At 46.6% G+C, this 25,402-nt stretch overlaps 1 protein-coding gene across 1 annotated transcript in view; it reads left to right on the forward strand.

The window, feature by feature from the left end:
* Window positions 1-342: 342 nt before the first annotated feature.
* LOC129713304 (leucine-rich repeat transmembrane neuronal protein 4-like) overlaps window positions 343-25,402 on the forward strand; it is a 165,144-nt gene continuing 140,084 nt past the window's right edge. Inside the window, exons 1-3 of the mRNA XM_055662265.1 lie at window positions 343-686; window positions 1,874-2,520; window positions 2,675-3,562. Of these exons, the coding sequence (XP_055518240.1) occupies window positions 683-686; window positions 1,874-2,520; window positions 2,675-3,562 (1,539 nt within the window). The 5' untranslated portion in view covers window positions 343-682. The remainder of the gene's footprint in view (window positions 687-1,873; window positions 2,521-2,674; window positions 3,563-25,402) is intronic.

Below are 25,402 nucleotides of genomic sequence, written 5' to 3' on the forward strand. Positions count from 1 at the left end.
CCCTTGTCTCTGCAAGTGTTGAGAAGGGGAGGGGTGAGAGATTTTTTTTTTTTTTTTTGGGGGGGGGAGGTGCCACTGAGTCCAGAATTGCGACTATTTTATTTGCAAAGGGGGGTTACGAGAAGGGGAGGGGAGGGGTATGTGTTGGGCTGGCACACCTCCCCGTGCAATATCTCCCCGTGAAGCTGAGAGGGAGGGAAGGTTTGGGAGGCGAGGGGAGGGTGTGTGAAGAGAAAGGGAGGGAGGGAGAGGGAGAGGGGCTGTTATTAGATCGCGTCAGAAGCACAGTGGCGCGCAGGGATGGGGAAAGCGTGCGTGCGCTGGTGCTGAAGTTACACACAGTTCCAGACTGCGAGGTGGTGGGAGCGTTTGCAAGGGGGAGGGAAGGGGGATGTTCGGATGAGACGGCGGCAGCAGCCCTGGCTGGGAGCTGGTCAGGCGGCGCGGCGCTGGGCCAGCCCGGGTATCGCCGGCCCCCAACCTCGCCGCCGTGCCTTTCCATGGCTGGCTCTCCGGGCTGGCCAGAGCACGGCGCTTCGCTTCCCAGGGGATCTCATTGCTATTCATGGATATCAGCGATCCCGACTCGCTGCCAGTTAGACTGACAATCTACTGTGCAGACCTTGGAGGTGGAGAAGAAGCGGAATAAAGCAGTAGGATTAGGGCACCGGCCGACTACAGCATGGGTAAGTGATGCGGCTCGTTTAACCCTTATCCCATCTTATCCTTCCAGCACAGTGGTTGACATCCGCTGGTCTCCCTCACCGTTTACAACACAAAGCGGGCAATGCACCCGCTGCCCCCCCCCCCCCCCCCCCCCCCCCCCCCCCCCCCCCCCACCCCCACCCCCCCAGCATTCACCCCCCCCCCTCCCCCCCCCCCCCCCCCCCCCCCCCCCCCCACCCCCCCCCCCTTCCCCCCCACTCCCCCCCCCCCACCCCCCCCAATTTCACCAGCACCCCCCCCTCCCCTCACCACCCCCCCACCCACACCCCCAATTTCATTAGCACCCCCAGCCCCCCCCCAATTTCATTCCATCCCCCTCCCTCCCCCCCCCCCCCCCAATTTTCACCAGCACCCCCTCTCCACTCACCCCCCCCCCCAATAAAATTAACAATAATATATAATAATAATAACGGGTGTGTAGGAATGACCTGCAGATGCAGTAGATTTTACACCGAAGGTAGACACAAAAATGCTGTAGTAATTCAGCGGGACAGGCAGCATCTCTGGAGAGAAGGAATGGGTGACGTTTCGGGTCGAGACCCTTCTTCAGATCATAACAATAATAACGGGTGTTTGTTAAACTAACCCAAGCGCTCTGGGTGTTGGAATGCAATGTATACTGCGCCGGTGGTTTGCAACTGCCCTCACTAATCGGTGATTATCTCATCTCCTCTCTCTCTCTCTCTCTCTTCTCTCTTTCTCTCTCTCTCCCTCCCCCCCCCCCTCCCCTCCCCCTCTCTCTCTCTCTCTCCTCTTTCCCCCCCCCCCCCCCCCCCCCCCCTTTTCTCCCCCTCTCTCTCTCCCCTCCCTCTCCCCCCCCCCCCCTCTTTCTCCCCTTTTCCCTCTCCCCCTCTCTCTCACCACCTCCCTCCCTCTCTCTCTCCCTATCTCTTTGCCCCCCCTCTCTCCCTTTCTCTCCCTCCCCCCTTCCTCTCCCCCCCCCTCTCTCTCTCTCTCTCTCACCATCTCTCTCTCTCTCTCTCTCTCTCTCTCTCTCTCTCTCTCTCTCCCCCTCCACCCCTCTCTCTACCCTCACTCTCTCCCCCTCCTCTCTCCCCCTCTTATTCTCCCCCTCTCTCATTCTCCCTCGCCATCTCCTCCCCCTCTCACTCCCCCACTCTCCTCTCTCTCCCTCCCGTCCTTGCAGGTTTCATGAAAGATCTCCTTGCCCCGAGATCTGTGTTGCTCCTGGTCCCCGCCGTGTTCCTGACGCTCCTCTCCGACGCAGAGAGAGTGTGCCCACGGACATGTAGATGCGATGGTAAGATAGTCTACTGCGAGTCCCAGGCGCTGCAGGAAATCCCCGGGAACATCTCCTCTGGATCTCTGGGCCTTTCCCTCAGGTACAACAGCATCAAGTCCCTCAAGCCCAACCAGTTCTCCGGGCTCAACCAGCTGACCTGGTTGTACCTCGACCACAACTATGTCCACGCGGTGGACGAGAACGCGTTTCAAGGCATCCGACGGCTGAAAGAGTTAATTCTCAGCTCCAACAAGATCACTCGGTTGCCCAATGGTACCTTCCACCCGGTGCCCAATCTGCGCAACGTGGACCTCTCCTACAATAAGATGCACGTCTTGCAGTCGCTGCAGTTCAAGGGATTGAGGAAACTCCAGAGCCTGCATCTGAGATCCAATTCCTTGAAGGCCATCCCGGTGAGGGCGTTCCAGGATTGCCGCAACTTGGAGTTCTTGGACCTGGGTTACAACCGACTGCGTAGCCTGGCCCGCAATGCCTTCGCCGGCCTCATGAAGTTGACCGAGCTGCACCTGGAACACAACCAGTTCTCCAAAGTCAACCTAGCCCACTTCCCGCGTCTCTCCAGCCTGCGGACTCTATACCTCCAGTGGAACCCGCATCAGGGTGTTTCAGCCAGGGGAGTGGACCTGGACAACCGCCTGCTGGAGGCCTCATGAAGTTGACCGAGCGCACCTGGAACACAACCAGTTCTCCAAAGTCAACCTAGCCCACTTCCCGCGTCTCTCCAGCCTGCGGACTCTATACCTCCAGTGGAACCGCATCAGGGTGTTCAGCCAGGGGATGTCCTGGACCTGGAGCTCCCTGCAGAAGTTGGACCTGTCGGGCAACGAGATCCAAGCCATCGTGCCCGGCGTGTTCCAGTGCGTGCCCAACCTGCACAGCCTCCACCTCAACTCCAACAAGCTGACCACCATCAGCCAGGAGATCCTCAGCTCCTGGACCTCCCTGGCCACCATCAGCCTCTCCTCCAACATCTGGGAGTGCAACAGGAACATCTGCTCGCTGGTCAACTGGCTGAAGAACTTCCAGGGCTACCGAGAGGGCGCTATGATCTGCGCGGGGCCCAAGCCTCTCCAGGGCTACAATGTCATGGAGGCTGTAGACCATCACAAAATCTGTGCGGGGGTGACCACGGTTGCCACCCAGCGACCACAGGGCTCAAAGACCACCCAGAAGACTACCACCCCCAGGCCAACCGCGGTGGCCAGTAAGCCCCAACTCCCAGTCACTGCCCAGCCTTCCAACGAATCCATCGCCGACTCGGACCACGAGTTCGAGTACATCTCGTTTCACAAAATAATCGCGGGCAGCGTGGCTCTCTTCCTGTCAGTCACCATGATCCTGCTGGTCATCTACGTCTCCTGGAAGAGGTACCCGGCCAGCATGAAGCAGCTGCAACAGCGGTCCCTGATGAAGCGGCGCCGGAAAAAGAAGAGGGAATGCGAGAGGCAGATCAACTCCCCCTTGCAGGAGTACTATGTGGACTACAAGCCGACTAACTCTGAAACCGTGGACGTACTGGTGAATGGCACGGCGGCTGGCACCTACACTAGACCCAGCCCGAGGGAGTGTGAGGTAAGAGGCATTCTCCTCAGGAGGGGGAGGGAGGGAGGGGAGGGGGCATCACCTCAAGCATTGGTTTGGGGCTGTCCTGCCTATCGTTAGTATTTGACCCAGCTTTTCATCTGCTGCTTGTTTCTTGGTTTCTTGGTTTCTTGGTCCTCCAGAATATTCCAAAAGGAATTTAAACTGGAGGTGGTGGAGGGAAGACTTAAGCCAGAAAGGGTTTTGGGGAAGAAAGAGCTACCTTAAATTTAGTTGCATCTGGTTGGGTAACTATAGTAGGGTGAAGACTATTCCATGCTTTAACTGTGCGGGGGAAGAACGAATTGTTTGCTGTACACATCTGTCTTGGTAGCAGGAACCTCAAATTGAATCAAATGCCCTCGTCTGCTCCTAATTGGTTTGGGTTTGGTGTAGGTCTTGTAATCTAATTTGGGTACAAGTTGGGTGAGTTAAGCATTCACAGTACCAATATTCATTCCGTTTCTGCCAACAAGTGTTTGGTCCAAGCCTTGTTGTGTTGTGTTGGAATTCTCTGCCACAGAAGGTAGTTGAGGCCACAGTTCATTGGCTAGATTTAAGAGGGAGTTAGATGTGGTCCTTGTGGCTAAAGGGATCAGTGGGTATGGAGAGAAGGCAGGTATGGGATATTGATTTGGATGATCAGCCATGATCATATTGAATGGCGGTGCAGGCTCGAAGGACCGAATGGCCTACTCCTGAACCTATTTTCTATGTTGGCAATGTTGCATACATGGGATATCAAATGAGTAATACAATTGTTAACCGGTTTATTGTGTACGGTGCCAATTGAGTGGAGTTTTGTGAAAGTTTGTGGTCAATGAACGAAAAAAAGTTTTGCTTTTTGCATAGAATTTGATTCATTTTGCCTCGTGTGAAAGTACTCAGTCTGTCTGCCATCTTCTCAAGAAGTGGCCATGGGCCTTTACATCCTACTGACAGGTCTATGCCAATTTTGCTCCATGTGTGTCCAATTTTCCGCCAGCGGTTCTTCCTCTCTGCTGGGCATCCAGTGGTTAGAGTGGCACAATGAAACTGTATGTAGAATTGAGAGGCCAATGAATTCAGACTCCAGTTGTTAATTAAGTATGTCAGCAGCTATAAAGGCCAGCGATAGCCATGAAATTACTGGATTGTCATTACGAACCATCTGCCTCACTTAAATATCTTTCAGGGGATGAAATCTGCCATGCTAACTAGATCTAGAAACATAGAAAATAGGTGCAGGAGTGTGCCATTTGACCCTTCGGGCCAGCACCGCCATTCATTGTGATCATGGCTGATCATCCACAATCAGTAATCCGTGCCTGCCTTCTCCTCATATCTCTTCATTCCACTCGCCCCTAGAGCTCTATCTAACTCTCTCTTAAATCCATCCAGTGACTTGGCCTCCACTGCCCTCTGTGGCAGGGAATTCCACAGATTCACAACTCTCTGGGTGCAAAGGTTTTTTTTCTCATCTCAGTTTTAAATGGCCTTCCCTTTATTCTTAGACTGTGGCCCCTGGTTCTGGACTCCCCCATTATTGGGAACATTTTCCTGCATTTAAGATGCAAGAAAATGTCCAGTCCTTTTATAATTTTATACGTTTCTATAAGATACCCGCTCATCCTAAATTCCAGTGAATACAAGCCCACTCTTTCCAATCTTTCCTCATATGACAGTCCCGCCATCCCGGTGTTTAAATTCCTGAACCTACGCTGCACTGCCTCAATAGCACGGAGGTCCTTCCTCAAATTAGGAGACCAACACTGCACACAATACTCCAGATGTGGTCTATATGTGACTCCAAATCCAATCTGGTTGACTCAAAGCATTCCACCAGAAAATGAAAGCAGACCACTCACAAGCATCAAATAAACTTCCTGATGACACAGAAGGAGGCAATTATGGCCCGTTATTCCCATGCAGGTTCCTAATCTGGTTTTTAGATTTTGGTCTTTAGAGATACAGCATGGAAACAGGCCCTTCAGCCCACTGAATCCCCAGCGATCACCCTGCATACTAGCACTATTGTACACACTGGGGACAATTTACAGTTTTTACTGAAGCCAATGAACCTACAAACCTGTATGTCTTTGGAGTGTGGGAGGAAACTGGAGCACCTGGAGAAAACCCACGTGGTTACAGAAAGAATGTACAAACTGTACAGGCAGCACCTATAGTCAGGATCGAACCCTGGTCTCTAGCACTGTAAGACAGCATCTCTACCGCTGCACCACTGTTGTCTTGCTCAGGGCAGTCTGCCCCCTGTGAATGATTTGATAAGAAACCTAGTCCCCAGTTTTGGCAATTTCCTTTCCCACTGCAGATGTGTTTAACGCAGAGGTGTTGTGTTTAGACATCCAGCAATTTCATGCCATTGTTCCGCAAAACCTGCCTGTCAATGTAAATGTATTAAAACATCTGTCACGGCACCTGTCAGTCAATTCTTGCGTGACAGCACTCTGGGTGGTGGTGTGTTGAACACTGCGGGTGTGGCTTTTGTACTTCACGCCGATGAACACAGTCCCTCTGTTATTTCGATGCAAACTATTTATTTGCCTGGATTGGATTTGACTTCCGATTAACAAAGAGAGGGCAGTCCTTCGACGAGATGCTTTCCAACAATTCCAATCAGTCAAACGTGAAGTGTACAGGAAGGAACTGCAGATACACAGAATCTCTTGCCCAGAATAGGGGAACTGAGGACCAGAGGACACAGGTTCAAGGTGAAGGACAAAAGATTTAATAGGATTCTGAGGGGTAACCTTTTCACACAAGGAGTGGTGGGTGTATAGAACAAGCTGCCAGAGGAGGTCGTTGAGGCTGGGACTATTTGAGAAACCATTGGGCAGGTACATGGATAGGGCAGGTATGGAGGGATATGGACCAAGTGCAAGGCAGGTGGGACTAGTGTAGCTGGGACATGTTGGCCAGTGTGGGCAAGTTGGGCCGAAGGGCCTGTTTCCATACTCTATGACTCTATGCTAGTTTAAACCGAAGATAGACAGAAAAAGCTGGAGTAACTCAGTGGAACTGGTAGTATCTCTGGAGAGAAGGAATGGATGATGTTTCGGGTCAAGACCCTTCTGCAGACTGAGAGTAAGGCGAAAGGGAAACAAGAGACATAGACGGGGATGTTGGGGTTTCTATGCTGTATGACTATGACTTGCCCTGGATTGTCAACCAGAACTGACTCATGTCCAGGACATAAGAGTTACCCTCTGGAGAGAAGGAATGGGTGACATTTCGGGTCGAAACCCTTCTGAAGAGTCTCCCATTCCTTCTCTCCAAAACTGTTGCCTATCCCGCTGAGTTACTCCAGCTTTTTGTGTCTATCGGTTAAACGTGAATCGGTCTTTTATGTATGTTTGGTGGTTTAATTACTATTGGAATCCTTTTCACAAACAGGCCTTGTTGGAGCAACCATATTACGTCAGTATTGTAGTAGTGTAATGGGACTATGGTTGTTCACACTGTGATGAAATCTCTAATACAGTCGTAAAAACAGCTTTTTTCCCACGGGTTGTAGCTCTACTCAATAACTAAAATTCTGTAGCCTTCTTTTGCTCTGGTATTTTATTTAATTCACATGTTTAGAAACATAGAAACATAGAAATTAGGTGCAGGAGTAGGCCATTCGGCCCTTCGAGCCTGCACCGCCATTCAATATGATCATGGCTGATCATCCAACTCAGTATCCTGTACCTGCCTTATCTCCATACCCCCTGATCCCCTTAGCCATAATGGCCACATCTAACTCCCTCTTAAATATAGCCAATGAACTGGCCTCAACTACCCTCAGTGGCAAAGAGATCCAGAGATTCACCACTCTGTGTGTGAAAAAAGTTCTTCTCATCTCGGTTTTAAAGGATTTCCCCCTTATCCTTAAGCTGTGACCCCTTGTCCTGGACTTCCCCAACATCGGGAACAATCTTCCTGCATCTAGCCTGTCCAACCCCTTAAGAATTTTGTAAGTTTCTATAAGATCCCCTCTCAATCTTCTAAATTCTAGAGAGTATAAACCAAGTCTATCCAGTCTTTCTTCATAAGACAGTCCTGACATCCCAGGAATCAGTCTGGTGAACCGTCTCTGCACTCCCTCTATGGCAATAATGATGTTTAATCTATAATGTTTTATTATAAATGTTGTATGTGCCATTCCTAACTGTCACTGTATGCCATGTAGTCACTTGCGGGCGGAGCACCAAGGCAAATTCCTTGTATGTGAATACTTGGCCAATAAACTTGTTCATTCATACATCCATCCACATGCCAAACAGTTTCACTGTTACACATTGAACCTCAGCAGACTCATCAGCTGAAACATTGATGACCCTTTGGCTTGAAACCTTCTCTATCCACAGACGCTGCTGACCTTTGAGCGTTTTGTGCGTTCGTTTTCAGTTTTCCATCATCTGCAGATTTTTGTTTATCCAGTAAATAACTGTCCCCCTGGTACCTTTGGTCCAGCCAAGCACAGAGTAATTTGCTCCTGGTCTCGGCTAAGTTTAACGAAAAATAAATAGTCTGCCGTCCTGCACAAAATCAAAGGCGGCGGCAGATGATGGAAATCCGAGATAAAAGTTGGAAATGGTGGAGGAGTCAGGCAGCATCAGTGGAGAGAGAAACAAAGTTACTGCTTCAGTCGCAGGGTTGGCCTTCATAAGCTCGGAAGGCAAACAATGAAGCACAGTACCTGTTCGAGGTGAATGGCCATAAGGTCATAAGCAATAGGAGTAGAATTAGGCCATTCGGCCCATCAAGTCTACTCCGCCATTCAACCATGGCTGATCTATCTCTCCCTCCTAACCCCATTCTCCTGCCTTTTCCCAATAACCTCTAATGTCTGCCAATGGAGTAAGATCCATCTGAATTCTCAAGCCTCCCCAGTGTCTATCAGCTAATGGAACATAGATTCACAATAAACCTGTACCCCTGATAGTAAAGGAAATGAATGAACAATGAATATGACTTTGGTGCTGTTAATTTTCTCACACCCTTGTGGGACTGCCATCATCAATAGGGCAATACTATGGCACAGCGGTAGAGCTGTGGCCTCACACAGCATCAGAGACCCTAGTTTGATTCTGCCTACAGGTGCTTTCTGTACCAAGTTTGAATTTTCCCCCTGTGACTGCGTAGGTTTTCTTCCACACTTCACAGACCTACAGGTTTGTAGGTTAGACATAAAAAGCTGGAGTACCTCAGCCAGCTAGGCAGCATCTCTGGAGAAGTGGAATAGGTGACATTTTGGGTCGAGACCCTTCTTCCTTTACTCCAGAGATGCTGCCTATCCCACTGAGTTACTCCAGTATTTTGTGTTTATCTTCGGTGTGGACCAGCATCTGCAGTTCCTTCCCGCACAGGTTTGATACAAAGAACATCGATAGATGCTCCTGAACACATCATCATGTGATGTAACCTGGGTGTTTCGGGTCTTTCAACATCAGACACCCTCACCCAGGCGACCCAGCCGTGATTGGTCAGACCACGACGTGTTCAGGTGGTATTCGCTCCTCCCCATCGACCTTCTCTCCTGATCCAGAGGCCATCTCGAGGCCTTCTCCGCTGCCTCTGTGGTGTTCTTGATGGCCCTTCTCCTCGCCACTCCGTTGATGCCCAATGCACTCAAGGCTTTGTAGAGCGATTGCCCTGCAGCCAACCGCGATGGGCCTACACCTTGCCTTCCAGCCCTGCTTGCGGCAGTCTATGACCAGCTCTTCATACTTGGCCATCTTCCTCTCGTGGTCCTCCTCCAGACGGTCCTCCCACGGCACTGTCAGTTCCAACAAGACAATGTTTTTGATCGCCTCTAAGACCAGGAGGATATCTGGCTACAGGGTGGTCGTGGCAATGTGCTGTGGGAACTTCAGCTGTTTCACCAGGTCTACGGAAAGTTTCTTTGTAGGTTAATTGGCTTCAGTAAGATTGTAAATGGTGCGTAGGATAGTGCTAGTGCACGGGACGATCGCTAGTCGGCATGGTCTTAGTGGGCCGAAGGGCCAGTTTTCACGCAGCATCTCCACAAACAAAGTCCATCAGAATCTGTTCAAGGCCACTAATGATGGCCAAGAAAAGTCTTAGACAGCTGCAAAAGAACATATATATGAGGATGAAGTGATGGCCAAGCCATCTGAAGAGATGCCAGATCTTTGAACAGTGCCAAGGCATGTTTCTTTAGGCACCCCGAGCAATGTTATGGAACTTGGGTTAATGACTTGAATGAAACCTAACAGCTCCCGCAATGCAGTAATGGAAGAAAAAAGGCTTGCATTTAGGTAGCACATTGACTATCTCAGTCCTGACACCCAGAGGGACTATAATCACAGGGCCTTTGAAATGTTATCACTCAACGTTGTAATGTACAATATTTTAGAAGCCATATTGGTGCCACAGAGTGTAAAGAGTAGAATCTGGGTAAGAAAGAGTCTCGACCTGCAATGTCACCTATCAAAGTTCTCCAGAGATGCTGCCTGACCTGCTGAGTTACTCCAGCTCTCTCTATCCATACGTTCATAAGCCATAGGGGCAGAGTTAGGGCATTTCTCCCATCGAGTCTGCTCCCCCATTCAATCATGGCTGTTCTATCCTTTCCACTCAACCCCATTCACCTGCCTTCGCTCCATAACCCATTGACACCCATACTAATCAAGAATCTGTCAATCTCTCATCTCAAATATACCCAAATTATTTGGCTTCCACAGCCATCTGTGGCAATGAATTCCATCGCATTATGACCAGATAGTCTGATTGCCAATATTGGTTGAGGGTTAGGAATTTAGACCAAGAAGGAGAAATATCACTGCAAGCAGAAGAAACTGCAGATGCTGGAATCTTTTTGCAAAAGCACCACGTACTGGTGGAAATCAGTGGGACAGACAGCATCTGTGGAGGGAATGGACAGGTGACGTTTCGGGTCAGGTTCCTTCTTCAGACTGGATATATTGTTGTCACCATATGGTCCAGGCAGGCAGGCAGGCAGGCGCTCATCTGACAGTTCACCTCCAACAGTGCAGCTCTTCCTCAGAACTGCAGTGGAAACTCGGCTACATTGAAGAAGGAGTCAAGTCCACCCACAAGCTCAGTAGGAAGCAAGTGAGCTTCCGACTGTGTCACAGCTGATGTATGCACTACTGTGCCAATTTAAGCTTCATAGTTAGCGCAGGTTTAGGATCTTATTCTGCAACTCTTGCACTTTGAAAATTATTTTTTTAGTTTTAGTTTAGAGATATGGCGCGGAAACAGGCGCTTCGGCCCATGAGTCCGCGCCGACCAGCGATCCCCGCAATCTAACACTGTCCTACACACACACACACACTGGGGACGATTTGCTATTATGCCAAGCCAATTAACCTACAAACCCGTACATCTTTGGAGTGTGGGATGAAACCAGAGATCCCGGAGAAAACCCATGCAGGAACGTACAAACTCCGTAAAGACAAGCACCCGTAGTCAGGATCGAACCCGGGTCTCTGGCGCTGTAAGGCAGCAACTCTACCGCAGTGTCACTGTGCAGCTCATTTGTAAAGGACATTTATTTTAAAGTGCAGAAAAGATGCATCTACCCATGCAAATGCCAGAAATTCTCGTTGAAGAATCCAATGCAGAGGAGAGAGAACTTCTAAAATCTAAGTGACCTTATTTCTCAATGCATTAGTATGGTTGGGTTTACTGTAAGGAAGGTGTTCGATTTTCCAATGTGTTAATTCTGTGAACCTGGATTAGTGAATGGTATGTTCAGCCGATCTAGGAGTTGACTATGTATTGTGGGTTGTTTATGTTCAGAGCCAGATTAGAAACATAGAAACATAGAAAATAGGTGCATTAGTAGGCCATTCGGCCATTCGAGCCTGCACCGCCATTCAATATGATCATGGCTGATCATCCAACTCAGTATCCTGTACCTGCCTTCTCTCCATACCCCCTGATCCCTTCAGCCACAAGGGCCACATCTAACTATCTCTTAAATATAGCCAATTAACTGGCCTCAAATTCTGTGGCAAAGAATTCCAGAGATTCACCAAATATCTGTGTGAAAAATGTTTTTCTCATCTCGGTCCTAAAAGATTTCCCCCTTATCCTTAAACTGTGACCCCTTGTCCTGGACTTCCCCAACATCGGGAACAATCTTCCTGCATCTAGCCTGTCCAACCCCTTAAGAATGTTGTAAGTTTCTATAAGATCCCCCCTCAATCCTCTAGGACTAGCCAGGGACTAGGTTACGGATCCAGGTACATTTTCGCTTAACGACCTCAGTTGATAAGTTTGAGGAGTAGAATTAGGCCATTCGGCCCATCATGTCTACTCCATCATTCAATCATGGCCAATCTATCTTTCTCTCTCAGCCCCATTCTCCTGCCTTCTCGCATAACCTCTGATGTCCTTACTAATCAAGAATCTGTCAATCCCCACCTTATAAAATATCCGTAGACTTGGCCAAAATTGACTTGTGATGAAACATTAGTGGATTGCGTGAATTGACTGTGAGACCAGCTGTGTCGGTGCTGAGAATTCCCCTGTAAGCAGTTGAAAAAGAAGTTAATCGAAGATTAAAATATGGTCCAATTTTAATTCTCCCATCAAGGCAAGACTTGTTATCCTATGCCTGCAGTGTAAGCAATTCAATTTTAACACCAAAGTATAGGTTTTTGACCTCCCTAATTTATTGTATTGAATTAAATACGGCCACGCATAACCAGAGATAAAAACTTATCTTTGGTTGCCAGCACTACTAAATATTAATTTGGTCGCCATTGTATTTTCTTCCTGCTTGCTTATTTGCATCACGTCAGATTACGTTGATGGTAGACACAAAAAGCTGGAGTAACTCAGCGGGACAGGCAGCATCTCTGGAGAGAAGGAATGGGTCGAGATCTTCAGATTACGCTGATGGTTCTGTGTGTAACAAACGTCTATGTGTTCAGTAGGTTCAGGAGTTCAATGTCAACATAATGGCTTGGGGCACTCTGGAGGTCAGATCATGCAACTGATCTCTCCCTGGCTTCACCATTCTGTCCAAAGGTAGTCCCACAAATTACCAAGCCAAAGGGCTGATTACACTCTGTGTAGGAAGGAACTGCAGATGCTGGTTAAAAACAAGGATAGACACAAAAAGCTCAAGTAACTCAGCAGGACGGGCAGCATCTCTGGAGAGAAGGAATGGGTCTGAAGAAGGGTGTAGTGCCAACCAGTAATCCCCTCATGTAAACACTATCCTACACACACCAGGGACAATTTTCTTACATTTACATAGAAACATAGAAATTAGGTGCAGGAGTAGGCCATTCGGCCCTTCGAGCCTGCACCGCCATTCAATATGATCATGGCTGATCATCCAACTCAGTATCCCGTACCTGCCTTCTCTCCATACCCTCTGATCTCCTTAGCCACAAGGGCCACATCTAACTCCCTCTTAAATATAGCCAATGAACTGGCCTCGACTACCCTCTGTGGCAGAGAGTTCCAGAGATTCACCACTCTGTGTGAAAAAAGTTCTTCTCATCTCGGTTTTAAAGGATTTCCCCCTTATACTTAAGCTGTGACCCCTTGTCCTGGACTTCCCCAACATCGGGAGCAATCTTCCTGCATCTAGCCTGTCCAACCCCTTAAGAATTTTGTAAGTTTCTATAAGATCCCCTCTCAATCTCTTAAATTCTAGAGAGTATAAACCAAGTCTATCCAGTCTTTCTTCATAAGACAGTCCTGACATCCCAGGAATCGGTCTGGTGAATCTTCTCTGCACTCCCTCTATGGCAATAATGTCCTTCCTCAGATTTGGAGACCAAAACTGTACGCAATACTCCAGGTGTGGTCTCACCAAGACCCTGTACAACTGCAGTAGAACCTCCCTGCTCCTATACTCAAATCCTTTTGCTATGAAAGCTAACATACCATTCGCTTTCTTCACTGCCTTACCAAGCCAACTTACATATCTACCTACATTCTCTCTTCCCCTCCATCTTTCCTCCACCCATTTGTATCTGGTGCCGGCCGTTGAAACCGTTTCTCTTGCATGAAGAAGGGTCTGAAGAACATCACCCATTCCTTCTCTCCAGAGACGCTGCCTGTTCTGCTGAGATGTAAATGGGATTGGTGCGAGATGAATATAACAGGGGGCTGGTTGGATATTAATGAATCAGTTGGCTGGATAGCCTGTTTCTGCACTGTCTGACCATAACACCATCATTAAAAAGTACACTATAAAATATAGAAGGTATATTTCGGAGCATAATAAGGATTGGGCTATAAATCCTCTGCTTGCCATTGAAGCACACATTCAGTAATTGAATATATACATTTTTTACAGGTTTCAGCTACCTTTGACTAATAGATATCTCTGATAGATTTATACTGTGGCCAAAATGAAGTTGTTTTTTCAGCTCTGTTGACCCCATTTAGTTGTTGGCTGGAACTATAGGAATTTTGATTATTGACTTATTTTCATGGCCCCATCCCAACTCAAGCCAGACGGAGCAGTCTTGAGAAGAGAAGTGAGCAGCGATGTAATGGCACAACTGGTACAGACATTACCTCACAGCGCCAGAGACCCAGGTTCATAGAAACACAGAGAGTAGGTGCAGGAGTAGACCATTCGGCCCTTCGAGCTAGCACCGCCATTCAATATGATCATGGCTGCTCATCCAAAATCAGTACCCCGTTCCTGCTTTCTCCCCATATCCCTTGATTCCGTTAGCCCAAAGAGCTAAATCTAACTCTCTCTTGAAAACATGCAGTGAATTGGCCTCCACTGCCCTCTGTGACAGAGAATTCCGCAGATTCACAACACTCTGGGTGAAAATGTTTTTCCCCATCTCAATCCTGATTGGCTAAACTGTGACGCCTGGTTCTGGCCTCCCCCAACATGGGGAACAATTTTCCTGTATTTAGCCTGCCCAATCCCTCAAGAATGTTATATTCAATCCTGACCTCAGCCACTGTCGGTATGAAGTTTGCCCATTCTTGTGACCACATGTGTTTATATCACAAAGACATATGGGTTGACAGGTTAAGCAACCTCTGTAAAATTCCCCCTGGTGAGTCTAGGGAGAGGTGCTAAAGTGGGATAATATAGAACTAATGTGAATGGGTGATTGGCGGTCAGGGTGGGATGAAGGAATTATTTCCATGTTGTGTCCCTGAACTAAACTAAACACAAAAAAAGTAAGCTGACAGCTGCATTTTCGAAGGAAATCATTCCTCTCTGGGACTTTATTCATGCTAACATCTCTGCAATAATGAGCTTAGTTTGATAGTGTTCATGAGCATTCAATTCTAATTTTTCCCTATAAGGTCATGAGGTCATAAGTGATAGGAGTAGAATTAGGCCATTCGGCCCATCAAGTCTACTCTGCCATTCAATCATGGCTGATCTATCTTCCCCTCTTAAGTCCATTCTCCTGCCTTCGCCCCATAACTCCTGACACCTGTACTAATCAAGAATCTGTCCATCTCTGCCTTAAAATATCCACTGACTTGGTTTCCACAGCCTTCTGTGGCAATGAATTAAAAAGATTCACCACCTTCTAACTAAATAAAATTTTCCTCATCTCCTTCCTAAAAGAACATCCTTTAATTCTGAAGCTAGAGTCATGGAAACCAAGAGATTACTAAGATTACATCTCCAGTTAAGGAAGAGAATGAGGTAGTGCATCTCCCAGAAGATGCACACTGCCTAGAGACATTAGGGAATCAGACCGCTTTCGGTTGCTGGCATTAAGCTTAGTTTAGTTTCAAGAGACAGCGTGGACAAAAAGCCCTTTGGCCCTTGGTGTCTGCACTGACCAGCGATCACCTGAACGCTAGTTCTATCCGACACACTAGGGCCAATTTACAGAAGCCAATTAACCTACAAACCTGCACATCTTTGGACAGTGGAGGAAACCTGAGCACCCGGAGAAAACCCACATGGTCACGGGGAGAATGTGCAAACTCTAAACAGACACAGCACCCGTAGTCAGGATCGAACATTGGGTCTCTGGCGCTGAGAGGCAGCAACTCTACCGCTGCGCCACTATTCTGGCCAAATGTTAAATGTGTGTTGCAATAACAGTTGTTGATTGAACCTACTTTGGCACATAACCTCCAATGTGTTGGATTGCGTAAGACATGGTTCCCCCATCTCATTTGCCCCTTATGTGATGCCCTTGGTCGTACTTTCCATTTGCAGTTGCCCACTGCCTCAGCTGCCCTGCGGAAGGTGACCAGGTTATATGTGTGGCGTTTGTACACCACAGCCCCAAACACAGGCTAAGTAGTGGCCTTCTGAACACCTCACATTATCTGAGGTCTGGCTTTCTGACACCTCAAATGAGTTACTTTAGCACTTTGTCTCAATCTTGGGTATAAACTAGCATCTGCAGTTCCCTGTGTCTACGGGTATATATGTGGTTGTCTTAAGTATTTATTACCATGCCACATATAGTGCCCTGAAAAAAAAATTAACATTGCTTAATTAGCCTGTGGTAATTGTGTCCTCATTAAAAAGGTGAATATCGAAGATTGTGTGTAAAGCTTGTACATTTCTATGAGGATGTGTTAAAGATGATAAAATATAGTCATTTTTCAATTTTATTTTCCAACCTAGTTTCTCCCAAAGGGCACAAAGCTGGGATTTACAAGCAGCTGTCTATCAGCGGTTATTCATGCTTTGTCCTTTATATATTCCCAGTTAAATTACTCAAGCTCAAGAATGGGTTTAAAGGAACGAGATGAGTGAAATTCTGTTTTGGTTCAGTAGCTAAGATGAACAATCCTGTTTTCTGCTTGAGCAGTGCCACGAGGGGTCATACAGTTGACACAAACATCTGGAAGACTAAATCGACGGTCATCGGGAAACTTGCAATATTGGTAGTGCGCTGGTGTCTATTCAGAAACTGTCCATTGCTATAGATGCTTAGAGTCAGTGAGTGATACATTGTATAAACAGGCCCTTTGGCTCAACTTGCCCACACCGGCCAACATGTCCCAGCTTCACTAGTCCCGCGGTTGGTCCATATCCCTCCAAATCTGTCCTATCCAAGTACCTGTCCATTTCTTAAATATTGGAATAGTCCCTACCTCAACCATCTCCTCTGGCAGCTTGTTCCATACACCCACCACCCTTTGTGTGAAAAAGTTACCCCCCAGATTCCTGTTAAATCTTTTCCCCGTCACCTTAAACCTATATCCTCTGGTCCTCGATTCACCTAATCTGGGAAAGCGTGCATCCACCCAATTTATTCCTCTCATGATTTTATACACCTCAATAAGATCACCCCTCATCCTCCTGAGCTCCAAGGAATAGAGACCCAGCCTACTCAACCTCTCCCTATAGCTCAGGCCCTCTAGTCCTGGCAACATCCTCGTAAATCTTCTCTGAACCCTTCTCAGCTTGACAACATCTTTCATATAACATGGTTACCATAAAGGGGTTGAATAATTTACCCTGAATCCAACCTTAGAGATGATTATAACTGTATAAGTGTCATGGGTGGCCGGTGTGGGCAAGATGGATAGGTTGGTCGGTTAAGTGGCTTCGTTAAAAATTGTAAATGATCCCAAGAGTGTATAGGGTAGTGTTAGTGTGCAGGGATCAAGATTCAAGAGATATTTATTGTCACATGCACCAATTGGTACAGTGAAATCTGGGCGTCGCTAGTCGACACAGACTTGATGGACCGAAGGGGATCTCTAAATTATTTTATTTTTTTATTTCACAAATTGGGATAGTCCCCACCTCAACCATCTCCTCTGGCAGCTTGTTCCATACACCCACCACCCTTTGTGTGAAAAAGTTACCCCCCAGATTCCTATTAAATCTTTTCCCCTTCACCTTAAACCTATATCCTCTGGTCCTCGATTCACCTAATCTGGGAAAGTGTGCATCAACCCAATTTATTTATTTTTTTATTTCACAACATTGGGATAGTCCCTACCTCAACCATCTCCTCTGGCAGCTTATTCCATAGTCGACACAGACTTGATGGACCGAAGGGCCAGTTTCCACGCTGTATCTCTAAATTTTTATTTTTTTTTTTTTTTATTTCACAAATATAAAGATTGTGGAGATAGATCCGGGAGATGTTGAGTATAGTTGTTCATCCAACCCTAAACTCAAGTTATGAGTCTCTAAATGAAACTAAACCTGACAAGATGTCTGTTTGTGTTGGTAAATTAACATGGACTGTGTCAGTGCAAATCTCCAATGATCTGTTCCGAGCCACGCAGCCTACTAACACCAATGTTCTCATCAAGAATGCATTTGGGTGAAATTATAGAGCGTTAAGGAACCAGCAGAGCGAGAGTTGGAGAAATGAGAAATAAAATGGGTGTGGGGAGGGGGGTAAAATCTTATTAAAATTTCAACGTGATCAGCAAAGCATCTCAACATAAATGCTCATTCAAAGATAAAAACAGAAATTGCTTGAGGTTAGGTGCAGTATCAGCAAACTGAGAGAAGCAGAAACAGAGGGTAGAGCTACTGCCTTGGAGCGCCAGCAGACCCAGGTTCGATCCCGACTATGGGTGCTGTCTGTACGAAGTTTGTACGTTCTCCCCGTCACCTGCGGGTTTTTTCCGAGATCATCGGTTTCCCCCCACACTCCAAAGAGGTGAATTTGCTTTGTATAAACGTAATCCCTAGTGTGTGTTGAATAATGTTCGTGTGCGGGCATCATTGGTTGGCGCTGACATGGTACAAGATACAAGATACAAGATACAAGATACATTTAATTGTCATTTGGACCCCTTGAGGTCCAAACGAAATGCCGTTTCTGCAGCCATACATTACAAACACATAGACCCAAGACACAACACAATTTACATAAACATCCATCACATCGCTGTGATGGAAGGCCAAATAAACTTATCTCTCCACCACTGCCCCCCCCCCCCCCCCCCCGATGTCAGAGTCAAAGTCAAAGTCAAAGCAAAGCCCCCGGCTGGCGATGGCGATTGTCCCGCGGCCATTAAAGCCACGCCGGGTGGTGCGAGGTCGCACACCGGGTCTTGGTGTTAGAGCCCCCGGCGTGCGCTCGCAGAGTCCCGCGGCCATTCCAAGCCGCGCGGGGCAGTGATGTAGGCCCCGCTCCAGGAGCTCTTCAACCCCGCAACTCGGGCGGGGGAAGTCGCTGTTGCGAGAGCCCTGAAAAGCGGTCTCCCTCCAGGGACCCGCGGGCTCCCGGTGCCGCCGTCCACAGACCTACCTATGGTGGGTCAAAGAGCCTATTTCCGCGCTGTATTTCTAAACTAATCTAAATTAAAATACTTTATGTTTTAATGTTGAAGTAACAAGGAACTGCAGATGTTGGTTTACCAAAAAAATATACAAATTGATGGAGTAACTGGAGTAATTGCTGTAGGTCAGGCAGCATCTCTGGAGAACATGGACTAGTGATGTTTCTGGTCGGGACTATGAAGAAGGGTCGCCTATCCATGTTCCTCAGTGATGCTGCCTTACCTGCTGAGAACTCCAACACTTTGTGTCCTTTTAAAATTTCATGCTAATGACCCTTTGGCTGAACTGTTAAAAAGGTATAGAGTCATAACGTCATCGAGGATACAGCGTGGAAACAGGCCCTTCGGCCCAACTTGCCCACATCAGCCAACATGGCTCAGCTACACTAGTCCCACCTGCCCGCATTTGGTCCATATCCCTCCAATTGTACAATCCATGTACCTGTCTAACTGCTTCTTAAATGTGGGGATAGTCCCAGCCTCAACTACTTCCTCTGGCAGCTAGTTCAGATTCAGATTCAATTTTAATTGTCATTGTCAGTGTACAGTACAGAGACAACGAAATGCATTTAGCATCCCCCTGGAAGAGCGACATAGCAAATGATTTGAATAAATAATAATAAGTGTCCGGGGGGGGGTGGTGATTGGCAGTCACCGAGGTACGTTGTTGAGTAGAGTGACAGCCGCCGGGAAGAAGAAGCTGTTCCTCGACCTGCTGGTTCGGCAACGGAGAGACCTGTAGCGCCTCCCGGATGGTAGGAGGTTAAACAGTCCATGGTTGGGGTGAGAGCAGTCCTTGGCGATGCTGAGCGTGCACGCACCACCTTTTGTGTGGAGAAAGTTGCCTCTCAGATTCCTATTAAATCTTTTCCCCTTCACCTTGAACCTTTGCCCTCTGGTCCTCGATTCCCCTACTCCAGGTAAGAAACTCTGTGTATCTACCCGATCTATTCCTCTCATGATTTTATACACCTCTATAAGATCACTCCTCATCCTCCTGCACTCCAAGGAACAGAGTCCCATCCTAGGGTTGATTACTTTTGAAATATGGAGGGGGAGGGATGGATAGGACTAGGAGATCATCTCTAATAGGGTGAGTGCATAGTATTCATGACAATGAGCTGGTGATGAATCCATCTAGTTATTGAGGATAGTTGGAGATACAGACTTTAGATACAGCCTGGAAACAGGACCTTTGTCCCACTGAGTCTGCGCCGACCAGCAATCACTCCGTACACTACCCTACACACACCAGGGACAATTTCACAACTTACCAAAGCCAACTAACCTACAAACTTGTACGACTTTGGCATGTGGGTGAAAACGGGAGCACCAAGAAAAACTCACGCAGTCACGGGGAGAACGTACAAACTCCATATAGACAGCACCCGTTGTCAGGTTTGAACCCGGGTCTCTGTGAGGCTGTAATTGTACTACCGTGCCACCATGCCGCTAGATGTACGGCAGGTTCCTTTGGTTTTACAGGGGTTTTTGTTATCCAGATAGATTGTTGTACTGATCTGAAAACATGAGTTCAAATCCTATCAAAGCACCTCGGGGAATTTAAGGTGCAATTGATTAATTTAAGTTAGATTAAAAATTCAATTCATTAAATTAGTGGTTACTTAATTAATGTGCAAATAGAGTTCAAATGTCGACTAAAAGGGAGAGAGAACAAACAAAGAAATCAGAGCTGTGAAATGCAGGGCAATACCATGTTTATTCAACAATTCCAATTATTCGAGTCAAGAATGTTTGCCATATTCACCAACATTGGGACAATGACTTTTTTACATGAAACAACAAAACAATCCTGTAAGCACAATACACAGATAATGTATGTTGAAATCAAAATTTAAATAGTCAATAAATTAATAACCACAACACAGTGCAAGAAAGCACATTGTCCATCATGTAACCAGTTCCTAGTGGTTAGTTATTCTTTATGGCGATCACTAGAGGCAGGATTTTGGCACAAATGCCTTGTGCCTTTTCATGCCTTTTTTGATGATTTCACTAGGATAATGCCTTTTTCAAGATCGATTGCCGAAATCAGCCTTTTTTTTGACATTTTGCTGAAAGGTTGTGCTATTTTTTCTAGTTGTACCGTGATTACAATGATGTTTTCTATGTTAACACGTTAATATTAATTTTATTATTAACGTGCTAACATAGTATAACTTACAAGAAAACTCCCACCACCGGGGCGAAACCGGGGGCTCCGCCTTCGAATATACTTATGAATAGAATGTTTAAGAAAGAACTGCAGATGCTGGAAAAATGGAAGGTAGGCAGAAAATGCTGGAGAAACTCAGTGGGTGAGGCAGCATCTATGGAGAGAAGGAATAGGCGACATTTCAGGTCAAGACCCTTCTTCAGACTGATATGGTGGGGGGCGGTAAACAGAAAGGAAGAGGCGGAGGCACTAGGACTAGAAGGAGAGCTGGGAAGGGGAGGAGGGCGAAGACAAGGGCTATCGAAAATTAGAGAAGTCAATGTTGATACCGCTGGGGTGTAGACTACCCACATGAATTACCCAAGCTTGTCTCCTCACTACATTCACTGCCGGCTCCAGTCGCAAATCTGAGTTTTCGAATGATCTGTGCAAGGCATTCATAGATGCTGGAAATTCACTGTGGAAATTGGAAAACAAATCTCTCAGAGGTTTTTTAGAGAAATACACAGAGGAACATATACCGAGCGAGTTATTATTAAAGAAAAATTATGTTGACAGAGGGGATCTTATTGAAACATGTAAGATTATTAAGGGTTTTGACACGCTAGAGGCAGGAAACATGTTCCCGATGGCGGGGGAGTCCAGAATCAGAGGGCACAGTTTAAGAATAAGGGCTAAGCCATTTAGAACAGAGATGAGGAAACACTTTTTCACACAGAGAGTTGTGAGTCTGTGGAATTCTCTGCCTCAGAGGGCGGTGGAGGCTGGTTCTCTAGATGCTTTCAAGAGAGAGCTAGATAGGGCTCTTAAGGATAGTGGAGTCAGGGGATATGGGGAGAAGGCAGGAACGGGGTACTGATTGTGGATGATCAGCCATGATCACATTGAATGGCAGTGCTGACTCGAAGAGCAGAATGGCCTACTCCTGCACCTATTGTCTATTGTCTCTCTATATCACCATCTATATCTCCTGTTTCCCTTTCTGCTGAATCTAAGTCTGAAGAAGGGTCTCGACCCGAAGTGTCACCTATTCCTTTTCTCCAGAGATGACGTCTGACCTGCTGAGTTATTCCAGCTTTTTGTGTTTACCGAATCTCCTCAGTCTGTTGATGGTAACAGTATTCCCATTAATTTGCCGTTCAAATATTGGGTTCCTTGGATAATTTGAGATCATTTATCCGCCACAATATGCTGTTCCACGATAAGCCATCGGAAAACCTCCAGAAGCTGGGAGCAGATTTATATTTTAAACCATTATTTGTACACATTATTCCTTGTGTTTGAACAATAAACTCTTGTGACTGAAGAAAATCCATGCAACTGCATAAAATGGTCTTTAACTAGCTTCACACAGTATTGAGCTGAATATCTTGTCAGTGCAAATGGGCTTGCTGCTGTTGATATGCTGAAGTTCCAGTGTCCCAAACTGCACCGAGATTGCTTCCCAATTAGTCAATCAGGAGAAAGCAACATGCAAATGGAGCCAAGGTGTTTCTCGAAAACAGCCCACGGGGTCTTTGTCACGAAGCTGCTAAGAATTTATAAAGAAGTCTGTGGATATTTTTAAGGCAGAGATAGAGAAGTTCTTGATTAGAACGGGTGTCAAGGGTTGCGGGGAGAAGGCAGGAAAATGGGATTAGGAGGCATTGAATGGCATTCAATGGTCAGCGTGGATTTCGGATCACATTCAAGCTCTGCGGCCTTCCATCGATGAAGCTGGAAGCCTCCTCGGACAGATTTTGATCCCTATTGCGGGGTGCGGAGTTAATATCAGAGCTGATCCCTTGCATGGGATCGCTCCCACCACGACCACCGTGGAATCACCATCAAGGGCTCGCAGTCTCGGGAGAGGCAAGTCAGGAGCTCCAACGACGCAGAAGGTTCGACCAGCCCCGACATGAGATTCGATCGCACAGCGCAGGGGAGCTGACATCCCCCCCGATGCAGGAGCTGATCGCCTCGACACGGAGGGCCAAATCGCCGCCGGCTACTAGAGTCAAGATCGTCCCGTCAACGAGGGCTTGAGTGGATGTTCATGTTAAAATGTGTTTTTGAGTGATCTGATACTTTTAATTGTATGACTAACCTGGCCAGTGAAATTCCTCGTATGTTGTAAAACATACTTGGCGAATAAAGTGTGATTCTGATTCTGATTCTGAAAGCATAAAGTTGGGTTTTCAAAGGTATTGGAAGTGAGGAATTGGAAATGCTAGTAAATATGGGGCCTATACCAAGAACTTTAGCACTTTGTTGAGCTAGCTGCAGTTTTGTGCCAGTCAGAATTCTTGCAAGAGCCAGTGGAAATTCTCATCTGACTTGGATTGAACTTTGCCCCTGGAGGTGGAAAGCCAATCGACCACCCAATCCATTTCTGGTTCTTGTGTTTAAGAGAGTCATTATGGATTACACTTACTGAAGAGATTGCTGACCATCCAACAAAAGCAGGCGATCAATAAGAAGCTATTATCAATAATGTTGATGAGAAAATGCATTGGGCCTTCAGCCTATTTAACTTTAAATTGAACAGGTTGTGTTAACAATCATTAGGTCACTGGTGAAGACACTCTTTGAGTACTGTGGATGTGTACTACATGGATAGAACATGTTTAGAGGGATTGGGGCCAAATGCAGGCAGGTGGGACTAGTGTAGATGGGACATGTCGAGCCAAAGGGCCTGGTTCCATGCTGTATAACTCTATGACTCTGTGTGTGGGGTAAAGCATAAAGAACATGTCGGTGTGTGTGGGAAGGATTGGCAGATGCTGGTTTACAACGAAGATAGACATAAAAAGCTGGAGTAACTCAGCGGGTCAGGCAGCATCTCGTTAAGGAATAGGCAACGTTTCAGGTCGAGAGTCTTCTTCCTGAAACGTCACCTATTCCTTTTCTCCTGAGTTGCTGCCTGACCCACTGAGTTACTCCAGCATTTTGTGTCAATCTGACATGTCTGGAGAATGGTTACAGATCTTCAAATGCAGGAAGGTGTATGATTGGAAGGCAATAGGATTCAGTTTTGTAAACATTGAATTAGATTTGACTAATCCAAATGTAAGTCGATGACTGAAGTTGGAGTGGATGCTCAAAATGGAAGGGTTATAAGGTCATGTGATAGGAGAAGAATTAGGCCATTCGGCCCATCAAATCCATTGAAACATATAAGATGGTTGAGGGCTTAGACATGCTAGAGGCAGGAAACATGTTCCCGATGTTGGGGAAGTCCAGAAACAGGGGCCACAGTTTAAGAATAAGGACTAAGCCATTTAGAACGGAGATGAGGAAACACTTTTTCTCACAGAGAGTGGTGAGTCTGTGGAATTCTGTGCCTCAAGAGAGCTCTTAAAAACAGCGGAGTTAGGGGATATGGGGAGAAGGCAGGAATGGGGTACTGATTGGGGAAGATCAGCCATGATCACATTGATTGGCGGTGCTGGCTCGAAGGGCCGAATGGCCTACTCCTGTACCTATTGTCTATTGTCTATTGTCTAAGTCCACTCTGCCATTCAATCGTGGCTGATCTATCTCTCCCTCCTAAACCCATTCTCCTGCCTTCTCCCCATAACTCCTGACACCCGCACTAATCAAGAATCTGTCCATCTCTGCCTTAAAAATATCCACTGACTTGGCCTCCACAGCCTTCTGACTCTGATGCAGAAAAGTACAGGCGTGGAAAAGGCAGAGGAAATTTGTAGAGGATGAATAATGTGAAAAATAGAACTGCATTTTACTCAGCAAATTCTTTTGAGCAGTGAGAAGTAAGATTGAACAAGTCTCATTTGGTATGCTTGTGGGACAGACACTTTTCACTTCCCATTAGTATTTCCCTATAAATGTAATCAACTAAATCTATTTTAGTGAGGCAATCCATCTACCCTTATTTAATGGAAGCAAAAAGACATGTTACATTCTGAAGGTTCCGTGGACAATCTCGTATAAATGTATCCTGACAAATAATTTAATTTTATTTGCTAAAGAAATAGGATTTTTTTTTCTCCAATTTTGCACATTAAATGGGTGGTTAGAATATACAATTCGTTGTTCGGTGTCTTTACCCATTATAGACAATGGTCTTGACGTGGTATCTGATAGATAGTTTCTTCTATTCTCTATCAAGGCTATTATTCTGTACATTATAGTGCAGTGGCACAGTGGTAGAGGTGCTGCCTTAAAGGGCCTGTCAAACTTTCACAACCTTTTTGACTCGTAGACATTTTTCATCAGGCTAGAAAAACGCCCTGACCTGCTTAATGCCACGAGTACCTACGGCCTGCTACGACCTACCTACTACCTCCTACGACCTTCTATGACCTTGTGACAACCATGCTGTGACATCCTGGGATGTCAGGACTGTCTTATGAAGAAAGACTGGATAGACTTGGTTTATACTCTCTAGAATTTAGAAGATTGAGAGGGGATCTTATAGAAACTTACAAAATTCTTAAGGGGTTGGACAGGCTAGA

The sequence above is a fragment of the Leucoraja erinacea genome, chromosome 35, assembly GCF_028641065.1.
Source record: "Leucoraja erinacea ecotype New England chromosome 35, Leri_hhj_1, whole genome shotgun sequence".
NCBI lineage: Eukaryota > Metazoa > Chordata > Chondrichthyes > Rajiformes > Rajidae > Leucoraja > Leucoraja erinaceus.